This window comes from Gymnoscopelus braueri (assembly GCF_963280865.1).
Source record: "Gymnoscopelus braueri genome assembly, chromosome: 13".
In the NCBI taxonomy this organism is placed as follows: domain Eukaryota; kingdom Metazoa; phylum Chordata; class Actinopteri; order Myctophiformes; family Myctophidae; genus Gymnoscopelus; species Gymnoscopelus braueri.
The window spans coordinates 11,921,180-11,946,506 of record NC_137615.1 but is presented as its reverse complement, the minus strand read 5'-3'; the positions used below and the strand labels follow the sequence as shown (position 1 = coordinate 11,946,506).

The 25,327-nt window shown below is 40.7% G+C and overlaps 1 protein-coding gene across 7 annotated transcripts in view; it reads left to right on the top strand.

Annotated features, from left to right (window-relative positions):
* The window catches only part of rbfox1 (RNA binding fox-1 homolog 1), a 121,482-nt gene that overhangs the window by 83,257 nt on the left and 12,898 nt on the right, over positions 1 to 25,327 (top strand). For all 7 annotated transcript variants that reach the window (XM_080447711.1, XM_080447708.1, XM_080447707.1 and 4 more), the window contains one exon: positions 2,490 to 2,554. In XM_080447711.1, coding sequence (XP_080303837.1) covers positions 2,490 to 2,554 — 65 coding nt within the window. The remainder of the gene's footprint in view (positions 1 to 2,489; positions 2,555 to 25,327) is intronic.

The following is a 25,327-nucleotide window of genomic DNA, read 5'->3' as shown; positions in this document are numbered from 1 at the left end:
GAAGTACTCCTATCTTTTTTTTCCTTGAGTAAAAGTAGCAATACCACTACATGAAAAAATACTCTGCTATCAGTAAAATATGTGTGTTCAAAATTTGTCGAACCATTCTTGAAAATAGCTGATCTACAAGCTCACAACGCGTCACATCGCAACAAATTGTGAGCTTATAGATCAGCTATTTTCAAATGACCAAAGTATTTAAAAAAAAATTACATGCTCAAGTAAAAGTAAAAGCACTTCAAAATCGTACTCTAAGTACAGTACTTGAATAATTGTACGTAGTTACATCTCTCTCTCTCTCTCTCTCTCTCTCTCTCTCTCTCTCTCTCTCTACCGTATAACGTCTAATAAAGCAGACCAACAAAAAGAAAAAAAGCACAAGATGGATATTTGTTTGGCACTAAACAACTTCAATTCTCCTCTGGCAGAATATAAGAAAAGATAAACTATTATTGATCCCGGTGGGGAAATTCAGATAGCAGCAGCAGCAACCGCAGTGAGAGTGAAGCACAGGATGAGTACAGGGATGAGTAGTAGAGTCCAGAGCCAAACCACCATAGATAAGAATAAAAACATTATATATAACATCGACTTAGAGTCTGACACTAGACATCTGCACACTGGGTCTGACCGAGCTGATAACTTTATATCGTCTCTGTCGCGTGGAAAAACTGTCACTTTTCAGGATTAAAATTCAAAAGTATAACAAAAGTACTAGATCTGCAAGCTCAAAACGAGCCTGTAGATCTGCTACTTTTGATGCCTCTGTGTGACGCTGCAGTTTTTTTTTTGTTGATTTGATAAACTTTATTTTGAACTTACAGATAAAATAAAACAAGAACCAAGAACAATGAAAGCCACAATATAGAAATAAAATACAAATGAAATAAACAAAAACATTTAAAATGCGATCATTGATCATCCCCAACATGTTCAAAAAGGAGTAGGATGAAGCAAAACTTATTTACTCCTACCCCTGTCTTATTTAACATTCATAATCCATATAAACAATTACAAATGTAACATATCATATAAATCATATGATATCTCTATCTATCTATCTATCTATCTATCTATCTATCTATCTATCTATCTATCTATCTACCTACCTATACCTATCTATATACATCTTATCTCTATATAATATATATATCTAATACATATAGCTCTATACATAACCCATATGTACCCATACCCACTTGCTTTTTTATTTAATATTTTTAAATAAGTTAATTAATTAAAACAATCAACCCACCCCTTCCTCCACTCTATAACAGCTAATGATGTCCTTTTTATACATCCTCTTAAATTGTGCTATATTAGTGCTTTGTTTGAGTTCTAAATCCAAACCATTCCATAATCTGACCCCACAGATTGTGATACACTGACTCTTTCTATTAGTAGTATGATCAAGTCGGGTGTTATTTACGGGGGGGAAAACACAAAAAGTTAGAGTATGTAGATATTAGGTTTCTGCCCGACAACAACAATATTCTATCAATAGATACAAGTGCAATCAAACAAGTAATAGACACAAAACCCCCCAAAAAAAAACTGATAAAAACGAATACAAAACATAAAGTTCTACGATAGAAGCTATTGATGGAATCGGACATAACGGGTTTTGAGGCATATTATCACATCACTGCTGTCGGACAATTGCATCTCCACCACGCTCATCATCATGCTAGTCTCATGTTTGCATGCTTGCTGCACTGCTCTTGCTGTATGTGTGTCTGTGCGTGTGTGTGTGTGTGTGTGTGTGTGTGTGTGTGTGTGTCTGTGTCTGTGTCTGTGTCTGTGTGTGTGTGTGTGTGTGTGTGTGTGTGTGTGTGTGTGTGTGTGTGTGTGTGTGTGTGTGTGTGTCTGTGCGTGCGCGCGCGGCGGAACAGCATGCGCCCCTCCGTCGTCCTCTGTTTGTTTTTTGTTGCTTTTGGTGCTTGTTGTGGTGTGGACGGACTTGTTTGAGGTTTGCTGTGACCTTGTGGTGCAGGGTTTGAACACAGACGCCTCGCTGTGCTCGCAGTCTGATCACTGCTGCATCGATGCACCACGCCACACACTTAATTTAAAGGCATATAGTAGGCCTATGTAACTTTGCCCTGTGTTTACATTAGTGGTTCTCAAAGTTGGGGGTCCGGGGGACCCCCAGGGGTCCTTGGTTGGGGGGGCGGGTTCCAGGGGGGGGGGGGGGGGGGGGGTCCCCAGCAAAAGTAGTTGACGTAGCATCACAATTATTTTAACCGCTTTATCCATTTATATGTTGGCTATTCAAAAAGAGCAGATGTGCAAGCTCACAGTGAAACCTGGCACAAAACCCCTCAGGTGTGGGGGTGTCCGTGGCCAAATACATAACAATTTGGGGGTCCCTGACACAAAAAAGTTTGAGAACTCATGATTTAAAGGCATAGTATGTCACTTTTTCCTGTGTTTACATAACAAAACAATAAAAATAAAAAAATATTGTGTGTGTGTGTGTGTGTGTTCAGGGTGGTTACACTGCCTACAGATATGCCCAGCCTACTGCTGCCACCGCTGCTGCATACAGTGACAGGTAAGACGCCAACTCCTTACTTCCTCTCCTCATCTCCTTTCCTTTTATTTTATTTCATTTTGTCACCTTGCTAAAATAACGGCCTGTGTCAGTTTTACAGAAACTGAACCAAAACAAAATATAATATAATTTCACCCAAAACGTAACAATATATGACTTTTGTCAGTTATGTAACATAAGAGGATTAAATGACTTAAATGAAATTATTTCTGGAGTAAGTGACTTTCTCCAGACTAGGCCAATCATTTTTACAAGTCACATTGTCTTTGACTTAAGCAACACAAAATGGCCTAGGTCACACTCTTGACATAGACATTATACACTACTGGGTTGGGAACAGTATGGTTTTCTTTTTTAAAGGATATAGGTGATTTTACCAAAGGTGGCCAGTGTCACAAAGAGCTGATTTAGGCAAAAAAAATCCTCAAAAAATTAATTACTGGAGGCCATTATTTTAGGAATGTGACAATTTAGTTATTGTTGTTGTTGTTGTTGTTTTGTACCTTTTAACTCAGGGAAATTAGACTTCTCAGCCCCCACTGCCCTGCTTAACACACACATACAGTTACTACATGTTTTGCATTTGGGAGCAGCCTCCCAGTTACTTACAACCACAGTCCAATGCTGTTTTTGGTCCCACACACACGCACATTTACTTGAGTACTGTACTTAAGTAAAAACAAAAAGAGTTTCTGTACTTTACTTGAGTATTTGTATTTTTGGATACTTATGACTTTCGCTCCACTACATTTCAAAGACAAACATGCTTTTTACCTCACTATATTTATAGGAAAGGAAACATTATATTATTACATAATATAGCGACACGTAGCTGTATTTCAAATGTCGTGTAAACTAGAAAAAGAGCTCCTCGGAACTCCGCCAGGTCAGGTAGGTTATTGTGGGCCAGCAATGTTCGGAATTCGCCAATCAGGATGGAATATGACAAATCGGACGGAACCGCCTTCCGGCCATGCCTTTCGGGCCTGGCGGAGACAATAACAATCTACAAGCTGAATTTGTACTTTTGAATACTTAAAAGCAAGTGTCCCTGTACTTGAACTCAAGTAGAAATTTGGCAAAGGAACTTTCACCTGTCGTGGAGTAATTTTTGACCAGGAGTATCTCGTCTCTGTCGGGTGGAAATCTCCAAAACTGTTACTATTCAGGATTCAAATTAGAAAATAGCAAAAGTAGCAGATCTACAAGCGCAAAGCCCTTAGTGGCGGTTAGTGGACAGAGATAAGGTGTAGTGATTAATAGGGCAGGATCTTGGCGAGGACTTTACAATTTACAATTCACTCCTGTTCAGTTTCAATGCATTAAACCATACATTCAATGCTAAACAATTATCACGATGACAGAGACTTGCTTCAAACCATGAGCAATGTGCTGCTCATGTATATTCTACTTGTGTTGACATGCTTAAATAAGCCCCAAAAGCTTACTTCTCAAATACACATATGCACGCGCACACGCACACACACACACACACACACACACACACACACACACACACACACACACACACACACACACACACACACACACACACACACACACACACAGTATACATTCATATCTGACCAGTCTGACCATTAATGTAAACATGCTCTGAGAATGCATGTGGTCCACCCATCTGACCGCTTAACGCGGCAGCCTTTTTTGGTGCTCAGCTAACAAAGTATACTCGTAAACAAAAAACCACCAAGGTTGAAATAGCGGCACTCTGAAATAAAATTGCAGGACGAGTAGCTCAGTTGACCATTTCTTTGATTCCTCCCGCTATGCTACAGCGTATCGGCGTGTACCTTTATAATTCATCAGAACCAAGTTGAAGTCAAGTGCAGATCTGCTATTTTCGGTGTGCCAATACCATCACGTGACAAAGTATAAATCAGACTTAAGTCTCCCTTTCTCCTATGAAGCAAAAAAATACTTCAATTTTAATCCTGGAATATCTCAGACAGAATTATATATAGATGTCTCACAGGAATGTTTCCCAGTCCACCACGTGTACGACGTGTAAAATGTCCCAAAGATATCCCAACTAAACCGTCAGTTTGAGGTCTCGACCCTGTGAGCCAGTTCTAAGTTGCATTCATTCCAATCCAATTTTACCGTGAACTCTTCAATTAGCTGAAGTGTAACTCTTTTACTCACACTGCAACCATGACAGCTTGAGCTCAGGTCACATAAGGCATTCATCAAGGTAAGAATTTGTTCCCATTCTTAAAACCCACAACTCCTTTCCCTGCCAGCAGTGGTGGAAAGTAACTGAGTGCATTTACTCAAGTGCTGTAATTTTGAGGTACCTTTAGTTTACTGGAGTATTTCCAATTTTCAATACTTTTAATTCTACTCCACCACATCTCAGAGGCAAATATTGTACTTTTTAGTCCACTGCAATTATTAAAAAAACTTTAGTTACTGGTTACTTTGTAGATTTGAATTATTATTAAAAAAACATACATTAACCACTTCATCCCTATTTAAACTTTTGGCTATTAGAAAATAGCCAATCTACAAACTCACAACGCGTTGCGATGTGTTGTGAGCTTGTAGATCTGCTATTTTCAAAAGATTTTTATTACATTTCATACTTTGTGAAACAGGACATTCTGCATACTGAGTACTTTTACTTTTGGTACTTTAAGTATATTTTGATTACCAAACTTGTACTTGTAACAAGAGTGTTTCTACATTGCAGTATTGATACTTTTACTTAAGTAAGTACTTTTTCCACCACGGCCTGCCAGCATAAGAACTCCACCATTGTCTGAGCCCAAATCATGTTCCTGGAATAGTTTTTTTTCTCCTTCTTTTTTTTTTTACATAGTGCTATTGAATTAGATGGAGGGATTTCTAACCCTAGAAGTGAATTCAACCTCCCCCCACCCCCCACCCCAAAAAAAGGGTTTAACTCGGTTTAGATGTGCAGAAAATTTCAGCCATAATATCAAATCGGCATATAGAGACTGATAGTGAAACATGAGCCGTGTTATCTTTTAATTAGGCTTTGAGACGTAGCCGGGTCATATATAACCCCCCTGTTGTGCCAAAGATTGTTAATTCAAACCTTAGCTCCAAGAAAAGTTAACTTGAAGAGAGGCTGAACGGAGGGGAAAAATGAATAATGGATTTAAAAAAAAGACAGACTTCTGCAAGTTCCATGCAATTATACAACCAAATTGCACACCAGTGCTTACTAATTTTAACACAAATTATTCATTGTGTTATTAATACTAATTCTATTATTAATATAGAGGGGTATCTAAGAGATTCAGGAGCCTAAAATAATCATTTATTTTCCTCTTGTCAGAGGCCTGTAGGGACAGCTCCTCCAGCTTATTGGTTCCCAAACAGTGGGTCAGGACCCATGTTTGGGTCGCAGATACATTATTTATTGGTCGAAGTAAATACCCACATTTAAAAAAAACATTTTCCAGAAGAATTTCATACATAAAATGTAAAAAGGTTCGGGAACCACTGATCTAGCTCCAAGCCCTTTTCACAAAAGTGCTTGAAGCTAAAATGTACGGTTCCAAAGTAAAAGTACTCAAATAAATTATGTATATAAAAAAAAGAAGAAAAAATTGCTATTTTTGTGTAGCCCAAGTATAAAGCAGGGCTTATATTAAGTGATTAATGTATGTAATAATCTAAACGTGCAAAGTAACTATAGTAACTAAAGCTGTCAAATGATTATAGTGGAGTAAAAAGAACAATATTTATTTGAGATGTAGTGGAGTAGAAGTATAAAGTATACAGAAATGGAAATACTCAAGTAAAGTACAGATACTCAAAATGTGCGTACTCAAGTATACAGCACTCAAGTGAATGCACTTGGTAACTTTCCACCCCTGCTCATTACCGCCTCTCTGTGGCCACACAACGAAACACAGTGTGATCTTTGAATGCTGACCAGTGGATTATTATACTGTCACTCACATTTAAAAATAGTTGGCTATGAGTCACGTCTTGAAGCCATTTTATTTTTCCCTTTTTTTTTGTAAAGAAAAGGTTTTCTTTTATAAATTTAGAGTAGCCAATTATTTTGTACCCCCTTCTTCTCTGTTATGCCAATTGATTCCTCCCCACACACATATCTGTGTTGTCACTGCTGTTGTATCTTAATGACTCACCTGCCAGTGAGGAAACCCCACCGGGAGGACCTTCGTCCTACTCCTCCTGCCCAACACTCCCCACTGACGGGTGCCGCCCCCAGCCCGTAGGACCAATGTCACCTTTCCCACACGGCTTCCCTTCCCCCGAACACGGGCCAATTGTGTTCGCATAGACGCATAGACCGATGAACCACGGTGAATTCGAACCCACAACCTCTGTGGTGGTGGGCAGGGACTTTTACCACTGCGCCACCCGAGTCTTGAGGCCATATTGAAGCAACTTGCAGTTATAGGGAGGGGTGGGGTGTAATATTTCAATTACAAGATGGGAAATTGCTGCCGTTCTGTTTCACACGTGTCATCTTCATCAAGTTCTTTTTAAGCTTATTTCTACAGATGTGCCATTAGGCTATGTGATGTTTTTTTTCCTATTAGGATTTTACAATTCACATTATTCTTGGCCCTTCTCCAGGGCGGCTCCATTGCCCTCCTGCTGCTTCATTCGATATCTGGTCACTTCCACCCTAGTAGGCTGCAGGTGTAATGCAGGTAAATCAGTGGGTTGTCCGATTTTGCAAGAAAAACAAACGCCAGGTCTATGAAAACAAGCGATTAGGCTACGTTTGACCACTTTACATTTGAAAATAGCAGATCTACAAGCTAGTTGTGAGGTAGATGTTAAAAAAATATTGAGAAACAAGTTAAATATTTGGAATTACTTAGATTTTCTTTAGTTTTAGTTTTTGTCGCATTCCCAAGCCGATAATTTGATGACCGGACCTACTGAGTCTTCTATTGACCGATGACCCTGTTAAGTGGTCAGTTTGTGGTCAGATGTGTGGGCCCAAGTGGGTCCTGGTCCAGAAAAGTTTGGGAACACTACTGCTCTATGCGTCTAAGCTTAAAAAAATCGAAAAAAGTAATGCCATCTTCTGTGTACAGGCTGTGATATTTAGCAGGCCTTACTGAAGCACATAGTGAGTACAACAGTTCCATGCTTATGCTTGATGAGAAACTCCATCATTTTAAATGGATGGCAGCAGTCTGCTCTGCAGGTGTTCAGTCAGGTAACTCTTAAAGTCTAAGCTGCTTATAGGAAAGCATACACCGACAGGCTTGAGCTGGAGGCATCTGAGTACATGAGTAAACGGACTGAGGATATCGAGTGTGTTAGTATTTGAGTACTAAACAGACTGAGGATATCCCAGTGTGTTAGGTATTTGAGTACATCAGTAAATAGCAGTGATGGAAAGTAACTAAGTACATTTACTCAACTACTATACTTAAGGTACACTTTTCAGATTTTGGACTTTACTGGAGTGTTTCCAATTTTCAATACTTTCATACATGAACAAGCCTCGCCTGGATTGGAAAACTGTCTGGAAATTCTGGCATTTTTTTTACATCACCCAACACATTGATTTCCCCACCCACAATAAAGGCCACAACCTGGACCTGGTCTGAACACCTGGACATCACCTTCCACATGGACCCCCCCCCCCCACACCCTTGAGAAGCAGAGGCCCACCATAACCTTCCGGAACCTCAAGTCCATAAATGCATCTTTTCTCTCCACATTCCTCCTCCTTCTCTCATTCACCCACTGATCTGGTCAACATCTATACAATGACTCACTCTCCTCCTGCCTGGACCAGCTTGCACCCACTCAAACAGGATCTGTCTCCTTCACCCACACTGCCCCCTGGTACACTGATGAACTGCACCTCCTCAAAACAAAGGGCCGACAGTTAGCAAGGCTTGCCAAGAAAACCGGTCTCACCATCCACAATGACATCTATAAACCACACCTGCAGCTCTACAAAGACACCCTCAACTCCACCCGCACCTCCTACTATTCTGGAATCATCCAGTCTGGCAATGGCAACCCTAAAGTTCTCTTTTCCACCATCAACATCTGGTTAAACTCCTCAAACCCATGGTCACCATCTCACACCTCTTCACTGTGGACAAATGTAATAACTTCCTCCCATTTTTTCACGATAAAATCAACACCATCCATAACCAGCTGACCATCCCCCCCCCCCCCCCCCCCCTGGACCTCAACCTGCCCCCCCCCCCCACACACACACACACACACACACTCCCTACTCATTCCTTCTCCACATTCCTCGATATTACCCCGTACCTCTCCTCTGTTGTTGCTGGTATGAAGTCCTAAACCTGCTCCCTGGACCCCCTCCCCACCACCCTCCTTAAGGACTGCCTCCCCACTCTCTCCCCACTCATCACCAAAACTGCTAAGGCCTCCCTCTCCTCTGGTTTTGTCGCCCCTCCCCTAGAGCTTGCCACCGTCACATCCATCCTCAAGAAACCTGGTCTGGACCCCGACTCCCCCAACAACTACCGGCCCATTTTCCAACCTACCTTTTTTGTCAAAAATCCTGGAGTGTGTTTTCGCTACTCATATCACCACTTATCTCGAATCCAGTAACCTCTTTGAACAATTCCAAGCCGGTTTCCGCTCCAGACACAGTACAGAGACTGCCCTCATCAAAGTTACCAATGACCTCCTGCTCTCCTGCGACACCGGCTCACTCAACGTCCCCATCCTCCTCGACCTCAGTGCTGCATTCAACACCATCAACCACCCCATACTTCTATCAGGCCTCAAATCCAGCGTCGGAATCGCTTGCACTGCCCTCTCCTGGTTCACATCCTACCTTTTCCGACAGACATCAATTCAACTCCATAAACAACTGAAAATCAATCACAACCTCTGTCACCCATGGTGTCCCCCAGGGCTCGGTGCTTGGCCCTCTCCTGCTTATTCTCTACATTCTCCCCCTCGGACAGATCCTTCGCCGCCATGGCCTCCGTTTTCACTGCTACGCCGATGACACACAGCTCTACCTCCACTCCAAAACCATTACTACTATCCCCCACTCCACCCTCACCACCTGACTGATTGACATCACCCCCACCACCAAATATGTTAGGTATTTGAGTACATATAAGTAAACAGACTGAGGATATCGAGTATGTCAGGTATTTGAGTACTTAAGTAAACAGACCGAGGATTTCCGAGTGTGTTAGGTAGTAAGTACCAGACTCTGTGTGTGTGTGTGTGTGTGTGTGTGTGTGTGTGTGTGTGTGTGTGTGTGTGTGTGTGTGTGTGTGTGTGTGTGTGTGTGTGTGTGTGTGTGTGTGTGTGCGTGCGTGCGTGCGTGCATTTTTAAACAAAAAAACAAAGCCATACAGTCAGAGGCAAAGCTCCCTGATCCCACCACGGAATCATTAACCACTTAAACTCCATATATACGTTGTTGAGCGGAGTGGCTCAGGGCTCTACACTAGTGAATTTTCTGTTTTTGCTGTACAATAGATATCTCTGCTGAAAATAGCTATAGCTCGACGCGTTCTGAGCTTGTCGATGTGCTATTTTCCTGGTGAAAGTTTTACCCAGAATACGGATGGATGGATGGATGCCGGTGTTTGAGTCGTTAATGACATGCGGACAGCAGCTGGTACGAGGCTGTGAGGCTCTCTCTCTCTCATGAAGTGCAAAGCCATCTCCTCGCAAAACGCTTTTCCTCCATAAAGATCACATCAGATTCCCCCCCCTGGCCTTATATTCCTCCTTCACTGACTCTCATTTACATGTGAATAACAGGAGGACTCATTGTGCACCTATTTATTACGTCTTTATACTGCCACGTCCTCCTTATGTGACCTTGAAGAACATTGCCTAAGCAGAAACACTGCTTTGACCCCTGTGCTCTCTACTATAGAGCAGGAGTTCTCAAACATTTTCGTGCCAAGGACCCCCAAAGTGATAAATATTTGGCCACGGACCCCCATCTGAAAAGGTTTTGTGCCAGGGACCCCCAGAAGAGAAGATTTGTGTTAAAAAAATAAAATCATTATTCAACATTTTCCACAACACTTTCCAGATTTTTCAAAATTGTAAAAAAAAAATGCAGATATACAAGCTTGTATATCTGCTATTTTTGAATAGCCAACGTATGAATTGATGAAGTGGTCAAAATGATTGTGATGCTGTATTAACACATTTTTCTGGGGACCGCCTGGAACCCCCCCCCCCCCAAGGACCCCTGTGGGTCCCCACTGCTATAGAGCACCGAAGTCTGACATCACTGCCGCTAGAGGGCGCTATCCCAGTGGGTCACAGCGTTTTTGCTTGGGATTTCCCATAGGGAAATCTTAAATCGTGTCATATAAGAACTGTGTTCCAAAAATAAACAAACCACCCGGCAATTTTACTCATATGGATATGAAGCATCAACTGACGGTGAAAAAGTACTAATTTATCCAAGGAGTTCTTTTTTTGGGCGGTGAAACCGCCCCTATAAGTGAGGTTTGGAAATTTGTACATTTATCCTGCGCTGTGATTGGCCAAAAATTTGTACAATTATCCTGCACCGTGATTGGCCAATCACAATCTATTCAGGACTGTGATTGGCCAGTGTCACATGACACATGTGCATAGCCCTATATAAGAAACCATAACTTGAAAAAAAACATAAATTTGTTTTTTTCAAGTTATGGTTTCGTCCATCATAAAGAGTGTTTCAATAAATGTATTTATCTTTTGTACATGATTGGTTGAACTTGACTCCATTCAGTATTGTGATTAGCTAGCAAGACACCGCCCACTTCACACAGGGTGTGATTTTTTTTCTCCAAACACAGATGTTATCAAATGTAACTCAATATCATAAACCATACAAAATCACCTGGGTGGTTGTTTATTTTTGGAACACAGTTAGTTCTTGTTCTTGTTGTTCTTACAGTATGACAAGTAGGGGTTAATCTATGAATAAACACAACAATATGGAGATAGGAGGTTTGTGCCCGACAGCAACAAAATAATACATGTTAAGAAGGAAGCTGTGGCCTATGTAAAATATGCCCACATGGCACAATGTGGACATGTCTGTTCAATGGCTATATATCTGTGTGTAAATATCGGCTGTGAAAAGGGTCCATTGGTGAAGTAAATCTATATGTCTCACTGGATAAGAGCTAAAAGCTAAAAGTCAGCTAAAAGTTTGAAACTTAAAAGTGTCAAATTATACCACTGTAACACAACCACATGCCATAAAAAGGCATCAAAGCACTTCAATTCATCCGAGATTTAGACGCGATTGGGAAAGATTTGCATGCTGGCATACGATGTCTATCCTTGACTTGTGGGCTCAGCAGTGGTGTAAAGTAACTAAGTCCATGTACTCAAGTACTGTACTTAAGTACAAATCTGAGGAATGTGTACTTTTCTGGAGTATTTTCCGATTGTACTTTTACTCCACTTAGAATTATATGAAAACTTTAGTCCCTAGTTACTTTGTAGATTCACTTCAGCCCTATATATATTTAAACCATTTGAAAATAGCCGATCTACACAATGTGTCGCGATGCGATCTTTATACAATTTATGTGAAATGGGACATTCTGCATAATGAGTACTTTTTACTTTTGGTACTTTAAGTACAGTACATTTTCATACCAATACTTTGTCAATATAGAATTCCAGACTTTACTTGTATCAAACAGTATTGTTACTTTTACTTAAGTAAATACATTTAGTACTTTCTCCACCACCGATCCTTGACTTGTGGGCTCAGTCTATCCAGCTGACGTCAGTTATTTGATCTGTTAATCGATGGGGTGTGTCTGGGCGCCGTCGGGACAATAATGCAGTGCTGGTCAAACGCCCTGCTTGCCTGGCACTTACCTGAGACACATCTGTGCCAAGGTTATTGTTATAGCTTTGCTTTGCTTAGTTTTGACTTTTTTGTTTTCATTTCCAGTTTAGTTGATGATGATTCGTTTTTAAAGCGGGCTTGATAGTTTATTTTAGTTTTTCGTTGTTTGAAAAGGCATTGTTTTAGTTTAGGTTTTATTAGTCTGTGTTAGACAGTGTTAGTTTCAGAGATATTTTTTTTTGCAGATTTACCCACTCACAACTATTGTAGATCAGCTATTTTTATCTCTGAAGAAAAATATTGGAAGATTTTTGTTGACAAAGACAAAAGCCAAGGATATGTATTAGTTTGAGTTAGTTAAGTAAACACACAATACAATTTCAGTTAGTTATTGTTTATTTGTTGTAAAGCCTCGTTTTAGTTTTGTTTCAGTTAATAATACATTTAAAAAATCAAATCCAGATAAAAAAAAAATGTTGTTCTCCCCAATTTAGTTGTTATACCAATTGATTCCTCCCCACACACATTTCGTCCTACACCTCCCGCCCAGCACTCCCCGCTGACAGGTGCCGCCCCAGCCCGTAGGATTAAGTGCAGTGACAAATATCACCCTCACCGCCCGGCTTTCCCTCCCCCGAAACACGGGCCAATTGTATTCGCGTAGACGAGTAGCCGCTCGACAAAGCCGGACGTATACCACGGTGGATTTGAACCCACGACCTCCGTGGTGGTATATAGGCAGCTACTTCACCGCTGTGCCACCCGAGCGCCTCGTTTTTTAGTTAACTTTAATAACCCTGGTTGCGACGGACAGCAAATGACATTGGAGCTATAGGTCTGCTGCACAGCTTACGGCTCTGGACTCGTGTTTTCTGTTTTTATGTGACCATCTGTGTGAAGCCACAACGAGCCACTGTGTGGCTTTGACTGGAACCATGGTGATGTGGCTTAGAGAGAGAGAGAGAGACTGCAGGCATGCGTTCTTTAGAGAGAGAGAGACTGCATGCATGCGTTCCTGATGCCTGAGGACTCTGTGCTCTGCCCATGTAGAAGTCACACACACGCGCCATGCACTCACTGATAAAAGAAAAACGATCGTGGTCACCCGCTACCGTGAACATGCGATCAATTTACAATTTACCCCACACATACATCTTTACAACCGGATCTCCATATTATGCCTAGATATATATAGGCATGTAAACTCCCACCCGCACCCTCGGATTTGCGAACAGCTTCCTCCTCGAGGTTCCCCCAGCCGCAATACCAAGCTTCGCACCATGGGGGACCGTACAGGCCTTCTGCTCAGCAGCACCGCGCCTGTGGAACAGCCAGTATATATTATTATTATTATTATTATATAGGAGCGTTTAGGCCGGATCAGCAGTTCTGGACAACCGCCTATCTGACCGATCTGGATTTCGGGCCCCTAGTACAAAATGGACCTCTATGGGTCCCAATTGGTTTCATTTGTACATTCTCTGACTTAAATCAACACACATGATTTGACTGTGTGCTGTACAGCGGTGGTTCTCAAACGTTTTAGCTCGAGACCCAAAAGTGATGTCTCCCCAGGAGCGAAACTATAGTGAAAATAGCAGATCTACGACGCGACGCAATGCGATGTGAGCTTGTAGATCGACTATTTTCACTACTTCTTAAAATGTTATCTAATTTATGGAATTTCTTATATTTTTTATATTTATTGTTTATTCACGAAATTATTTTGAAACATTGGTTTCCAATTCATGAAAACATTGTGCATGTAAATGTTTTGAAATAATAATAATTGAAAAGGGATATTTATTTACAAATTTGTTCGCGACCCACAAATGGGTGCCGACCCAGTGTTTGGGATACTGCTGTACAGTTTATACACACACACACACACACACACACACACACACACACACACACACACACACACACGGGGGGGCAAATAAACCATTTTTCTTAAATGTGAGGAGGTGAATTGTTATTGTGTAAATACTCTGACACATTATTTTCTGGATATAATCATGACCCATCTGGCTTTGCCCTGGAGTGCATAGATCTATGATGGAATCCGTCTGCAACGCGTGACTATATGAGAGTGTACACACGTACACACACACACACACACGCACACGCACACACGCACGCACGCACGCACGCACGCACGCACGCACGCACGCACGCACGCACACACACACACACACACACACACACACACACACACACACACACACACCGTTCTAAGCCACAGTTCAGTCAGATAACTCAAATAAACAACAAATAGATTGAGACCAATAATGACTTGAGAACATTTTATTTATAAAATGCAGTGTGTGAATATTTGATCTTGGCATTCAAGCTCTTATATGGATTACTCCCTGCTCGGCACATTAGCAGACGATATGTACACTAGGCTACAGTATAGAAACATACAGACACAAAAACAAAATGTATGCTTTTGATTTAAAAACCCTTTTCGATATGTCTGGGGACAAGTCCAACATCATACAGAATGAAAAATACATTTCAATATCAAAGAACTACTACACAGTTTGACTTATCACTCGAGGGCCCAAATATGCCAATGTTCAAAGCGCATTAGCCATGTCATTTTGAGAGATGATCACATACGTGAGGCAAATTTGACTAATTGCACGCCGAACATGCCAGTGCTGTTTTCCCATTCTTTTTTTTTCTCTAAAAAAAATAATATAGATATTAATTGCAATTAAATACAGAAGAAAGGGGGGACATGTAAAAGAAATGTCTGGAGGCAGGGCTGTTTATGAGCTTGTTGAAGTGCAGGTGGTAGCAGTGTGGATGGAAAACTCCCCACTAAGATGACATTGCTACGCTTGGCTGAGCTCTCTGCTCCGCAGTCAACTAAACAGGAAGGTAGCATTTTACAGGACTAGCGAGGAGTGCTTAGTCCCCCCCACAGCAGTGGTTCTCAAACATCATCAAAAGTGTCAGATCTGCAAGCTCGAAACGTGGCACAAAGCGACGTGTTCTGAGCTTGTAGATCAGCTTTTACAGTTTTTGAATTTGAATCCTGACAAGTGTCGTATCTGAGTCATAAGGGAACCGGCAGAAATACGAATCCATTTCCGGAGGCGGGGAATAAAGAATCATCGTTCAGAGACCGGAGCTTTCATTCTCAAACAATTCCACTTTATTGTCAGAGTTCTTTTAACAATCTATACGTTCGAGTCAATTCAACATATAGCGCATCTTATTCATAGGTTTCTGCTTTATCCTACTGAACGTGGCATCTGCATGGGTCCAGATTCACAGAGCCCTGTTTGCTTCTAATGCAAGCCAATATATACGGAACAGTTCAGTACAATCACAAATAGGCTCCTTGTCTAAACATGCTTGGCCCGCCTTCTCCTCTCAGGGCACTGATTTAACGTCTGCCTCCTTTCACTCTTACCACATGAACTCTTTCTTTATCTTTATCTATAAAACCGTACTTCCCATATGTTCACATTATGACATTGTTATACAACATTTTATTAGCTTCGAAATAAGTCTAAACAGTAATATATCCGACGTTGTATGAATGATCTTTATAATTAAAGTTACTTAATAAAACGCACTCCTCTGCTGGGTTCCCCCTCTGCTGGAACCAAGCCCCTCCTTCCTAGATAGATCAGCTGTCAATACCCACAGGCACTTTTGCTAATAGAAGACCGTCAGCGTCAACTTAAATATAGGGTTTCGGACAGTGAACAGATGTCTCATTTAAGGACTCCTTGCAGCTGGTCTCACAGATCACAGATAGCTGCTTTGGAATGCCAGGTAGATCCCCGGGGGAGCAGAGACCCAAGAACTCAGCCTGATCCCACTTTTAGATTAGGGCTGAGGTCAGCTAAGTCACTCAATGCAAATTGAGCCTGTTTTATTAACTTGACTGTTGGTCCCATTGAATGGAACATTCTAACAATTTGTATTTATAATATATTAATATCCTAATAATTTCATATTCATCAGTCTTGAATACTGATACACCACATTCCCCTCATGGAGATATATTAATACATCTCCACACAAGGATATTCAAGGACTGATGTCACTTGTGTACGTATCAACTAGAATCAGTTTTAACCAAAAAGACAACTTATTCTATTAAAATGGTCAATCCGTAACCCTCAGACTGTTGAATTATTAAGTGAATCATCAACAAACATTGTACATCAAACACACACAAATAATATCACTGTACTCTCGGCTGGACTTCTTTTCACAAAACCTAAGAAAAAGTCAAGTTAATACAAACATCATTATTACAAGTGGGCAGTACATTGTGTGGACAACGCGCAAATACAGAGACACAGCCCTGCTCTTATTTTTTCTATTCTAACGAACGCAATTCCTTCTTCTTGACTGTCCATTTTGCACAATTCGACATGAGGCATAAGTTTGAATTCTCTGGACATGGTGAGTATGCAATCTGCAGATTTGCACATCACCATAGCCCAGAAAACCCGACCACAATGCACTCCTTTCTGTCCGAATTTGTGAATCACACAGGAATTGTTATCCTGAGGGTATTGCTTCTGAATAGAATCACAGCTATTTCAGTACTTGTCTGATCTTGACAATCAGGATTCTTTTATCCATACCTGATCCGTATGGGTGCCCCTCTTTTCATGATCGAAAGAAAGTGTCATGCTTTTCAATTTGCAGATGCAACTTGATGTGTCACGGGTAACTCCTATAGGTACCTGGGACTTCCAACCGCTGCTGGTTTGTCAGAAACTATTGTAGATCTGTGACGACAGAGGTGTTGCACCCTGGCCTTGGCAAGGTGTTTTGCAGGGCCGATGATGATGAGTTGACAGATAGCTGGTGGTCGCCACTTCCTGCTGGATTGATGACACGGAGATGGAACGGCTGTCGGGTCTGGAACTCTCTCCTCCGGTGTGGCCGGTTGAATCTCATGCAGGCTGTACCCCCACGACTCCCCTCTCGACCATGGTCTGTGATGGTCACTGGTAGGTGGAGAGATGTGAAGATAGGGTAGCTGTGGTTCCCTGGAGGTAGAAGTCCAGGTGATCTCTGTTTGTTCCGGGTCAGCTTCTGCCTGCTGTCATCCTGGTCCAGATTCTCCAGTCTCAGCACCTGCTTTATTTCTCCTAGTACAAAAACAAAAGTCCACCTATACCTGCTCTACATAAGCTAAACAGATGCCTAACTTGCTTAATACTCATACATTCAGGGATTAGTCACTCATAGACGCACAGTTTAACTCATGCTGTTAAAATTAGAGAACCTATCATCAAATTATTGACTGCTATCTGATTCTTCAGACAGTACATTCTCCTGGACTCTGATCCATTCGCTCCTTCATACATTGTACTAACTCCACCCACTATTAAAGTGATCTTTCCCCACCTTATACATATTTTACTCTTCTAATTCCTGTTGTACTTTGTCAATCAATCGTTCCATTTTGTCAACCATTTACCACAGCTTTATCCTTTTTCCCTATGACTCTTGTATTTCCCTAATAATAAATCTCCTATTTTAAATCTTTTACTGCACAATTGCATCTTATTTTGCTCCAAATTTTTCTGACAATAATTTCCAAAGTTTGTAATTCATTTAAGGACAAATCTCTTAATTTACTGTGACTCTCTTAGAGTCCTGGTTAACTTGTTATTTTGTTTTAAGCATGTTCCGAAATGTATTTTCCCATGATTTGATAATTTATGAGAATATTCCGAAACTGTGAAGTCTAAAGGACAACCACAGGACTATATTTTCTTTAAATGAGCATTTTCAAAAATAAATTGACAATATCTGCAACCTGCATACTCTATAATTTTGTTACAATTTAGTAGACTCTTGAAAGCATATTTTGCTAAATCTAACATTAGTTTTAGGGAAAGAGTTCGTTATCAAGTTTCAAAATAGGCATGGAAGCAAATTATTTAGCTCTTATTTTTTTTTAAACTCCCACACCAAACTATAATCTGTGTTGTGTCAGGTCCTTGTGTCAAGTTCAAAAGATGACTACTGCTTTCCTTCCTTGTACGGTGATGCTTCTTCTGGTATTTTCCAGTACTTCCAATATTCACCAACACCTAAAGTAATGTCTCTGTACATTTCAACTTTGAAATCTTGCAGTCAATCATCTTCAGGCTTACCTCATGCCCACTAGACTCCTCCCCTCTCCGGTGACTCATTTCAATGGATCACCGGTTCCTTCGTGACTGCGCTGGGCCCCCTGGAGAGCTCCATGATATGAGACGTTGAGACGAAGGTTTGTTGAGAGGCCGTGGACAGGATTATGCAAGATGATGTGACTGTCAGGCAACCTCTGATGATCGAACACGTTTGTCGAGCACCTGTGTGAGATGGCAAAAACCTGTCGTCTTGCTAGAACTAGACAGCAGGCTTGTAGCAGCATACCGACATCGAAACGGTTGCACCTTCCATCTGCTGTGGCTGCGGCCTCCTGTACAACTGGATCAAACTGTTGTGACACATGGACTTCTCGCAAGACATAGGGAATCTGGCATTCAATTCCTTCAATGTCTGTTCACTGGACCAACATGCTGTTGTCAGTTTTAGTGTGGGATCTGTGTGTGAGCTTTTTGGTTACCTCGTTCCCTCTTTTGAAAAGTAATATGAACATTCTCTCCTTTTCCCAATTATTTTGGATCAAATATGCTCCCCCTAGGCCACATTAATTAGTATTTGTTCAAATCGTTTCAGTCACAAATATTGCCACTCCATTTTATACTCCAGGCATACAGCCATTTTTTTTTTACAAAAATGTCAATTACTCCTCTTATTATTCTGACTACTGAAAGTATGTTTTACACTGTACTTCCCTTCCTTCAAAATAAAACACAAACTATGGATACCATTGTGTCAGTTACTTCAGAGCAGTTTGTTCAAACGGAAACTAAAACTAAAGTAATATATTGTATCAAACATGTGTCATTCTACACAACACACGATATTCCACAATCAGTATTACATATAAACTGTTAAGCATTGTCAATACAATATAGAAAAATGGGTGTGAATTTGGTCAACACATGTACATCTATGTACATGCTCTAATACATGTATCATTATGATTTCTGTCAGAAGCTGTAGCAAATGTCAACAAAAGGTATTTAGGCTGTATCGCCAAGGTTTTAGGAGCTCTGACGCTCAACTTAAAACACTCTGTTTTAAGAACTTATAATCTCATCAATGAATTTTAAAATCAAAAATCAAACGTTTTTCTGTCTAGAATTAAGACACTCGTCTGGGACTACACTAAGCCCCTCTAGTTACTTCTAAGACTGAATCAATACAAATCAAATATTCTAAGTGTCTGACAATTTTAAAAGTCTGGTCGATACATTACTTCTTCCAGACAGGAACTATCCTTACTAAGCTGGCACAAGACGCTCAAGCCATACTGACAATCATTAAGCCTCACTTGTATAGGCCATCTATGAAATAAAAGATTAATCGTTACACAACAGACAAACAATGTTAATTCAAACATACTTAACATACTAAACCTGAAAAATACTAGTTAACCTTATTAAACTAATAACTGTTAGAAGGAAGCAACTCTGTCAAGAAAATAATGTCAAAAAGACCCAAAATCAACTGTCATAAATAGACAGGCTTCATATTTTGACCGCCAGGGGGAGCCAATCTGACAATGTCAGCTCAGCCCCCTCAGAGGTAAAATACACTATCATCTCGTCAAATAGGTCACTCCCACAGGCAACACGTCACCACGTAATGATCACGTGACGGTCCGTGCGTCCAGTAGGGTGAACTCCTAATTTCTCTTTTATAATACTCAAACCAAAAACGTATTTCAACCTATTCTTCGCCACTAGTGGTACGTCACAAAAATCGAGTATAATTACACGTTTGCAGCTTCATATCCTACATATTCGTGTCATTAAAATAGTAACATAGACTGGTTAACTGTTCATAAATTGTCATTCAAATTCGGGCTCATTCTATTTAAAAATCTCTACTTTCCTTTAACATATCGCTCTAAATAGGTTACTAAAGGCAGACATGCAAAAGTGTCACATTTCAGCTACAGTCACCTTTTTGAACCCAAATAGGGCAATTGTGTGACACCTGACCTGAAAGAAAACAACATGTTGTCACCTTTTTCACCTCGGGGCTGTTTGCATGCCTGTAAAGGGTGTGATAATTCCTCACGTCTACCAGTGGGCAATGTCCATCAGTTTAAAAAGGACAGAAATAGTCTCGAATGGTTGTGCCCCATCAAATAATCACGGGTTTCAAACAATTTGGAAAATATCTTATTTTGGGTATTTTAAGCAGGCACTCGTTTTTATCAAATTTCTTCTATTGTCTACTATTTAGTTACAATCAAGCAATTAGTCTCAACTTGCTCTGTTCTTATCCTATACCTTAGTCAGCTCAAATGTGGCACATCCATGAATTAAGTCACACAGATATAACACACTATAGGCAGACCTATAAAGGTAACATGGAAAAGTAACACTATATGCTTCCACAGAAATGTTATTCAAATAAAGTCGGACTTAGGTCCTTAGAAGACAACTTACTCCCATTCCCTGGGCCAGCCAGCGAAACCAGAGTAACCTATGTGTACATCACAGGCTATTGTTCCCTAAAAATTACCTTATCCAACTCCAATACATCACTCCCATGACGGCCTATTGATGATCAATCTAATAATAAAAAGCCACAGTCATTGCTAAATAACAAAGCAATATGTCTCTACAATCACTTAACTCACTTAACTTGAACATCAACAGTGATTTTAGCTAACTTAATCTATTCCTCACAATAAACAATACAACCCACAACCCGACCTTACTCCTCTTTCAATAACATAGAAACAGCCATTCAATAAGCACTTAAAAACGTCTCTTTTTACTAGCTCCTCACGAAGGAATAATGCCCTTCAACAAGTGTCCCAGAGGCACAAAAAGAAACACATTACTTGTGCTACTGCATAGCCCACACCCCTGTTTAACTCTTCTCACAACGAGCACTTAACGACTATAAGAGAAAAAACAACGGTAAAACATCTCAACGAAAATTAAGACACTGCTCCACACTCATGTGTCAAAACAGACAAATAACCCCAGAGAACCTTAAAAACGTGAAAAACAGCGTGAACAACTAAACGCCTTTTCCACACACGAGAAGACGTGTGAAGAGCCCATACAACTACAGGGTATAAAGTGAAATTATTTTAAATGTAAAAATAAAAATAAATACTTTACTCCCTAAAAAGTTCTTATTCCATCCGAACAAAAGGATTCTCATATAAGCGTTTAAAGAAGAAAATATTACGAATGTAATATATATAAGAAAAGTAGCCTTTTAAGATTTAAAAGCTAAAACTTAGTTGCGTCTCCCGTCCCTCCAGCAACACCGACGATGCACCGGATATGACGTGACAACGCGGAAGTCAAGACATGTAGCAAAAACTACATTCCCGGCCCCAAAAACTACAAATTGCGCTGTTTGACTGACGGCTCCCAGACAGAAGAATGAGCCATGCGAAAATGTCCTCCTCCTTAAAATAAACAACAACACGGAACAGCAGGCCTACGCTGCTCTAAATTTAAATCTCCTATCTACACCTGTTCACGAAGTCAAGAGGCAAGACGCTTCTTTAATCCTATAAACAGCCACACTCTAAAACTGTTTTTTTAAAACAAACATAACCGTTCTATTCCCCTCCGTGGGTTTCCAAAAATCAAAACCAACTTCCTATTTACACAAATTTCGTCCACTCAACACAATAAGCCAAGATAAAATAATTACTCCACAATTTATTCCACTCAACCAACCTATCTACAGCAGCCTCCAGTTTCAACCACATAGTTCTGTCCCACTTATAATCATATAGCGGAACCCTATAAGTCCAAACAAAAGTTTTTAAATAATATAATACTCCATTCCCCTCTTCAAAACATTATCCCCTATAAAAATGTTTTGAACAAACAAAAGCGAACGAACAGCACTCACGTAAAAAATATAAATGCAGAAAAAGAAGAAAAAAAAACACACATGCGCATCGCGCAGCTTAAATCCACGTAGTTACACTGTAGTAACAGTACAGACCACACAAGCCAAGCCAGGCCACAAGCACTCCCCAGAAAAACAATATCATTGAAACACACAAAACAAACACCTCAGTCAACTTCTCCCGGGTCTCACTAAGCGCTACACCAGATATAAACCTGTACTTTCTGGCACGCTGGCGAACGCCACGTCTCCGCGGCCTCACCGCTACTTTCCTATATCTATACACTGAATACGAGACATCGTTTTTCAGGTGCCAAATGCAACCCTGTGCTTTTTGGACTAGCTACAAATAGATCTCTTTTACGACCCAGAGTCCCACTTAAGCCAAATGCAAATTAAATGCCTCGTTAGCCGTCGTGAAATACCAGGGCGCTCGCGTTTAGAAAGGCTGATCAGGCTAATCTACCAGTAGCGAGGATCCATTTACAAGACTCAATATCATCAAGAACCGAATGAGAACCCATCTCTTTCCAGTACACTGAATGCAACCTCCGTGCTTTTCAGGGATAAATAAAGAGTCTTAACATATACAGTCCATAAAGGACTTAAACGTACAGTGAACCACGACAAGTTAAATGTGCATTCAGCCACAGCCCTACCTATACACTGAATACGAGACATCGTTTTTCAGGTGCCGAATGCATACTTTAACTCGTATACTTAATTAATTAAGGGCTTGCATCCCCATTAAGAAATGAAATATTAGCCTACGGGTGGAACACAACAAGCCACAACAAGCCAAATATCCATTTAAATTGTTCAACTTGCAATTTAATTAATCCATGATGTGAACCATCAAAGAGGAATTAAACATAACGGTTGAACGCCATGCCTCCTATATGCTTAAGCCAAATGTGAAACTAGATGTCACATCACTGGTCTTTCCAAAGGGAACACAAAGGATTGTAACACAGACGTCCACCATATGGTGATAAGCCTCTTCACCAAGCGCGTCTCCAGAGACGGTAAAAACAAAGGCTCTGGACGAAGACAAAAACCCCGCCGGAAACAGAGGCATCCCGGCCGGAACCAGACGACCGGTCCGTTTTTAACATGCCGACAGGAACCCAGATCAGGCAACATGAAAAGCATAGGATACTTAAATGCTGTATAATCGTCCGATTCCCATCAGCAACGAGACTAGCTGGTTCGCCAAGTTCTGTCGTATCTGAGTCATAAGGGAACCGGCAGAAATACGAATCCATTTCCGGAGGCGGGGAATAAAGAATCATCGTTCAGAGACCGGAGCTTTCATTCTCAAACAATTCCACTTTATTGTCAGAGTTCTTTTAACAATCTATACGTTCGAGTCAATTCAACATATAGCGCATCTTATTCATAGGTTTCTGCTTTATCCTACTGAACGTGGCATCTGCATGGGTCCAGATTCACAGAGCCCTGTTTGCTTCTAATGCAAGCCAATATATACGGAACAGTTCAGTACAATCACAAATAGGCTCCTTGTCTAAACATGCTTGGCCCGCCTTCTCCTCTCAGGGCACTGATTTAACGTCTGCCTCCTTTCACTCTTACCACATGAACTCTTTCTTTATCTTTATCTATAAAACCGTACTTCCCATATGTTCACATTATGACATTGTTATACAACATTTTATTAGCTTCGAAATAAGTCTAAACAGTAATATATCCGACGTTGTATGAATGATCTTTATAATTAAAGTTACTTAATAAAACGCACTCCTCTGCTGGGTTCCCCCTCTGCTGGAACCAAGCCCCTCCTTCCTAGATAGATCAGCTGTCAATACCCACAGGCACTTTTGCTAATAGAAGACCGTCAGCGTCAACTTAAATATAGGGTTTCGGACAGTGAACAGATGTCTCATTTAAGGACTCCTTGCAGCTGGTCTCACAGATCACAGATAGCTGCTTTGGAATGCCAGGTAGATCCCCGGGGGAGCAGAGACCCAAGAACTCAGCCTGATCCCACTTTTAGATTAGGGCTGAGGTCAGCTAAGTCACTCAATGCAAATTGAGCCTGTTTTATTAACTTGACTGTTGGTCCCATTGAATGGAACATTCTAACAATTTGTATTTATAATATATTAATATCCTAATAATTTCATATTCATCAGTCTTGAATACTGATACACCACACAAGTATAACAGTTTTGCACTTATGAGGTTTCCACCCAACAGTCAGAGACAATATGATTTTGGTCACAAGCTACAATTAAGCTTGTAGATTGGCTATTTTTGGGGGAAGAGATTTAGTGTAGGCGGGAAAAATGTGGTCCAAATACAAAGCAAACTCAGGTCCAGTTCACTAAGTTCTAGAGGGTTTCAGTGGTAATGGTGTAGTCAGTAGAACAGTGGACAGTACTGTAGGGACATGGTAGTACATAGGAACATAACCCATAGGACCAATGAAAATGTTCCTTTCCTTTGTACATTTCTCCAGAAACGTTTCTGGACCACAAAAACGTTACATTTTAGGTACGTTGCATTTCAACGTTTAGGTTTATGGTTAGTTTAAGGGGTTAAGATTAGGGTTTAAGGTTAAGTCTTGGCATAGTTTTTTTGTGAGGTTATAGGCTTAGGGTTAGGTTTAGGGTTCATTAGTATGCAATGTAAAATCGACGATTACATGGTTCTCATCTGCGGACCATGTTCACATGCAACGTTTTGTGGATACATTTTATATCACTGTACGTCTCTGCAAAACGCACAGTCAACAGTGACGTAACGTTTTCTCTGGCGACCAGGCTGTTCCTTTCATAAGGTTTGTGGATTTGAGACTCAGACTTTATTACCAATGTGACCGCGCGTGCGTGACCCTGTCAGAGGCGTTCTGGACAGTGGTATCATGAGTGTCTCCCGGGTGTATTTATACCATAACATTATGCCTTTTCATTGCCCAGTAGTCCCCATGGTATTGTGGA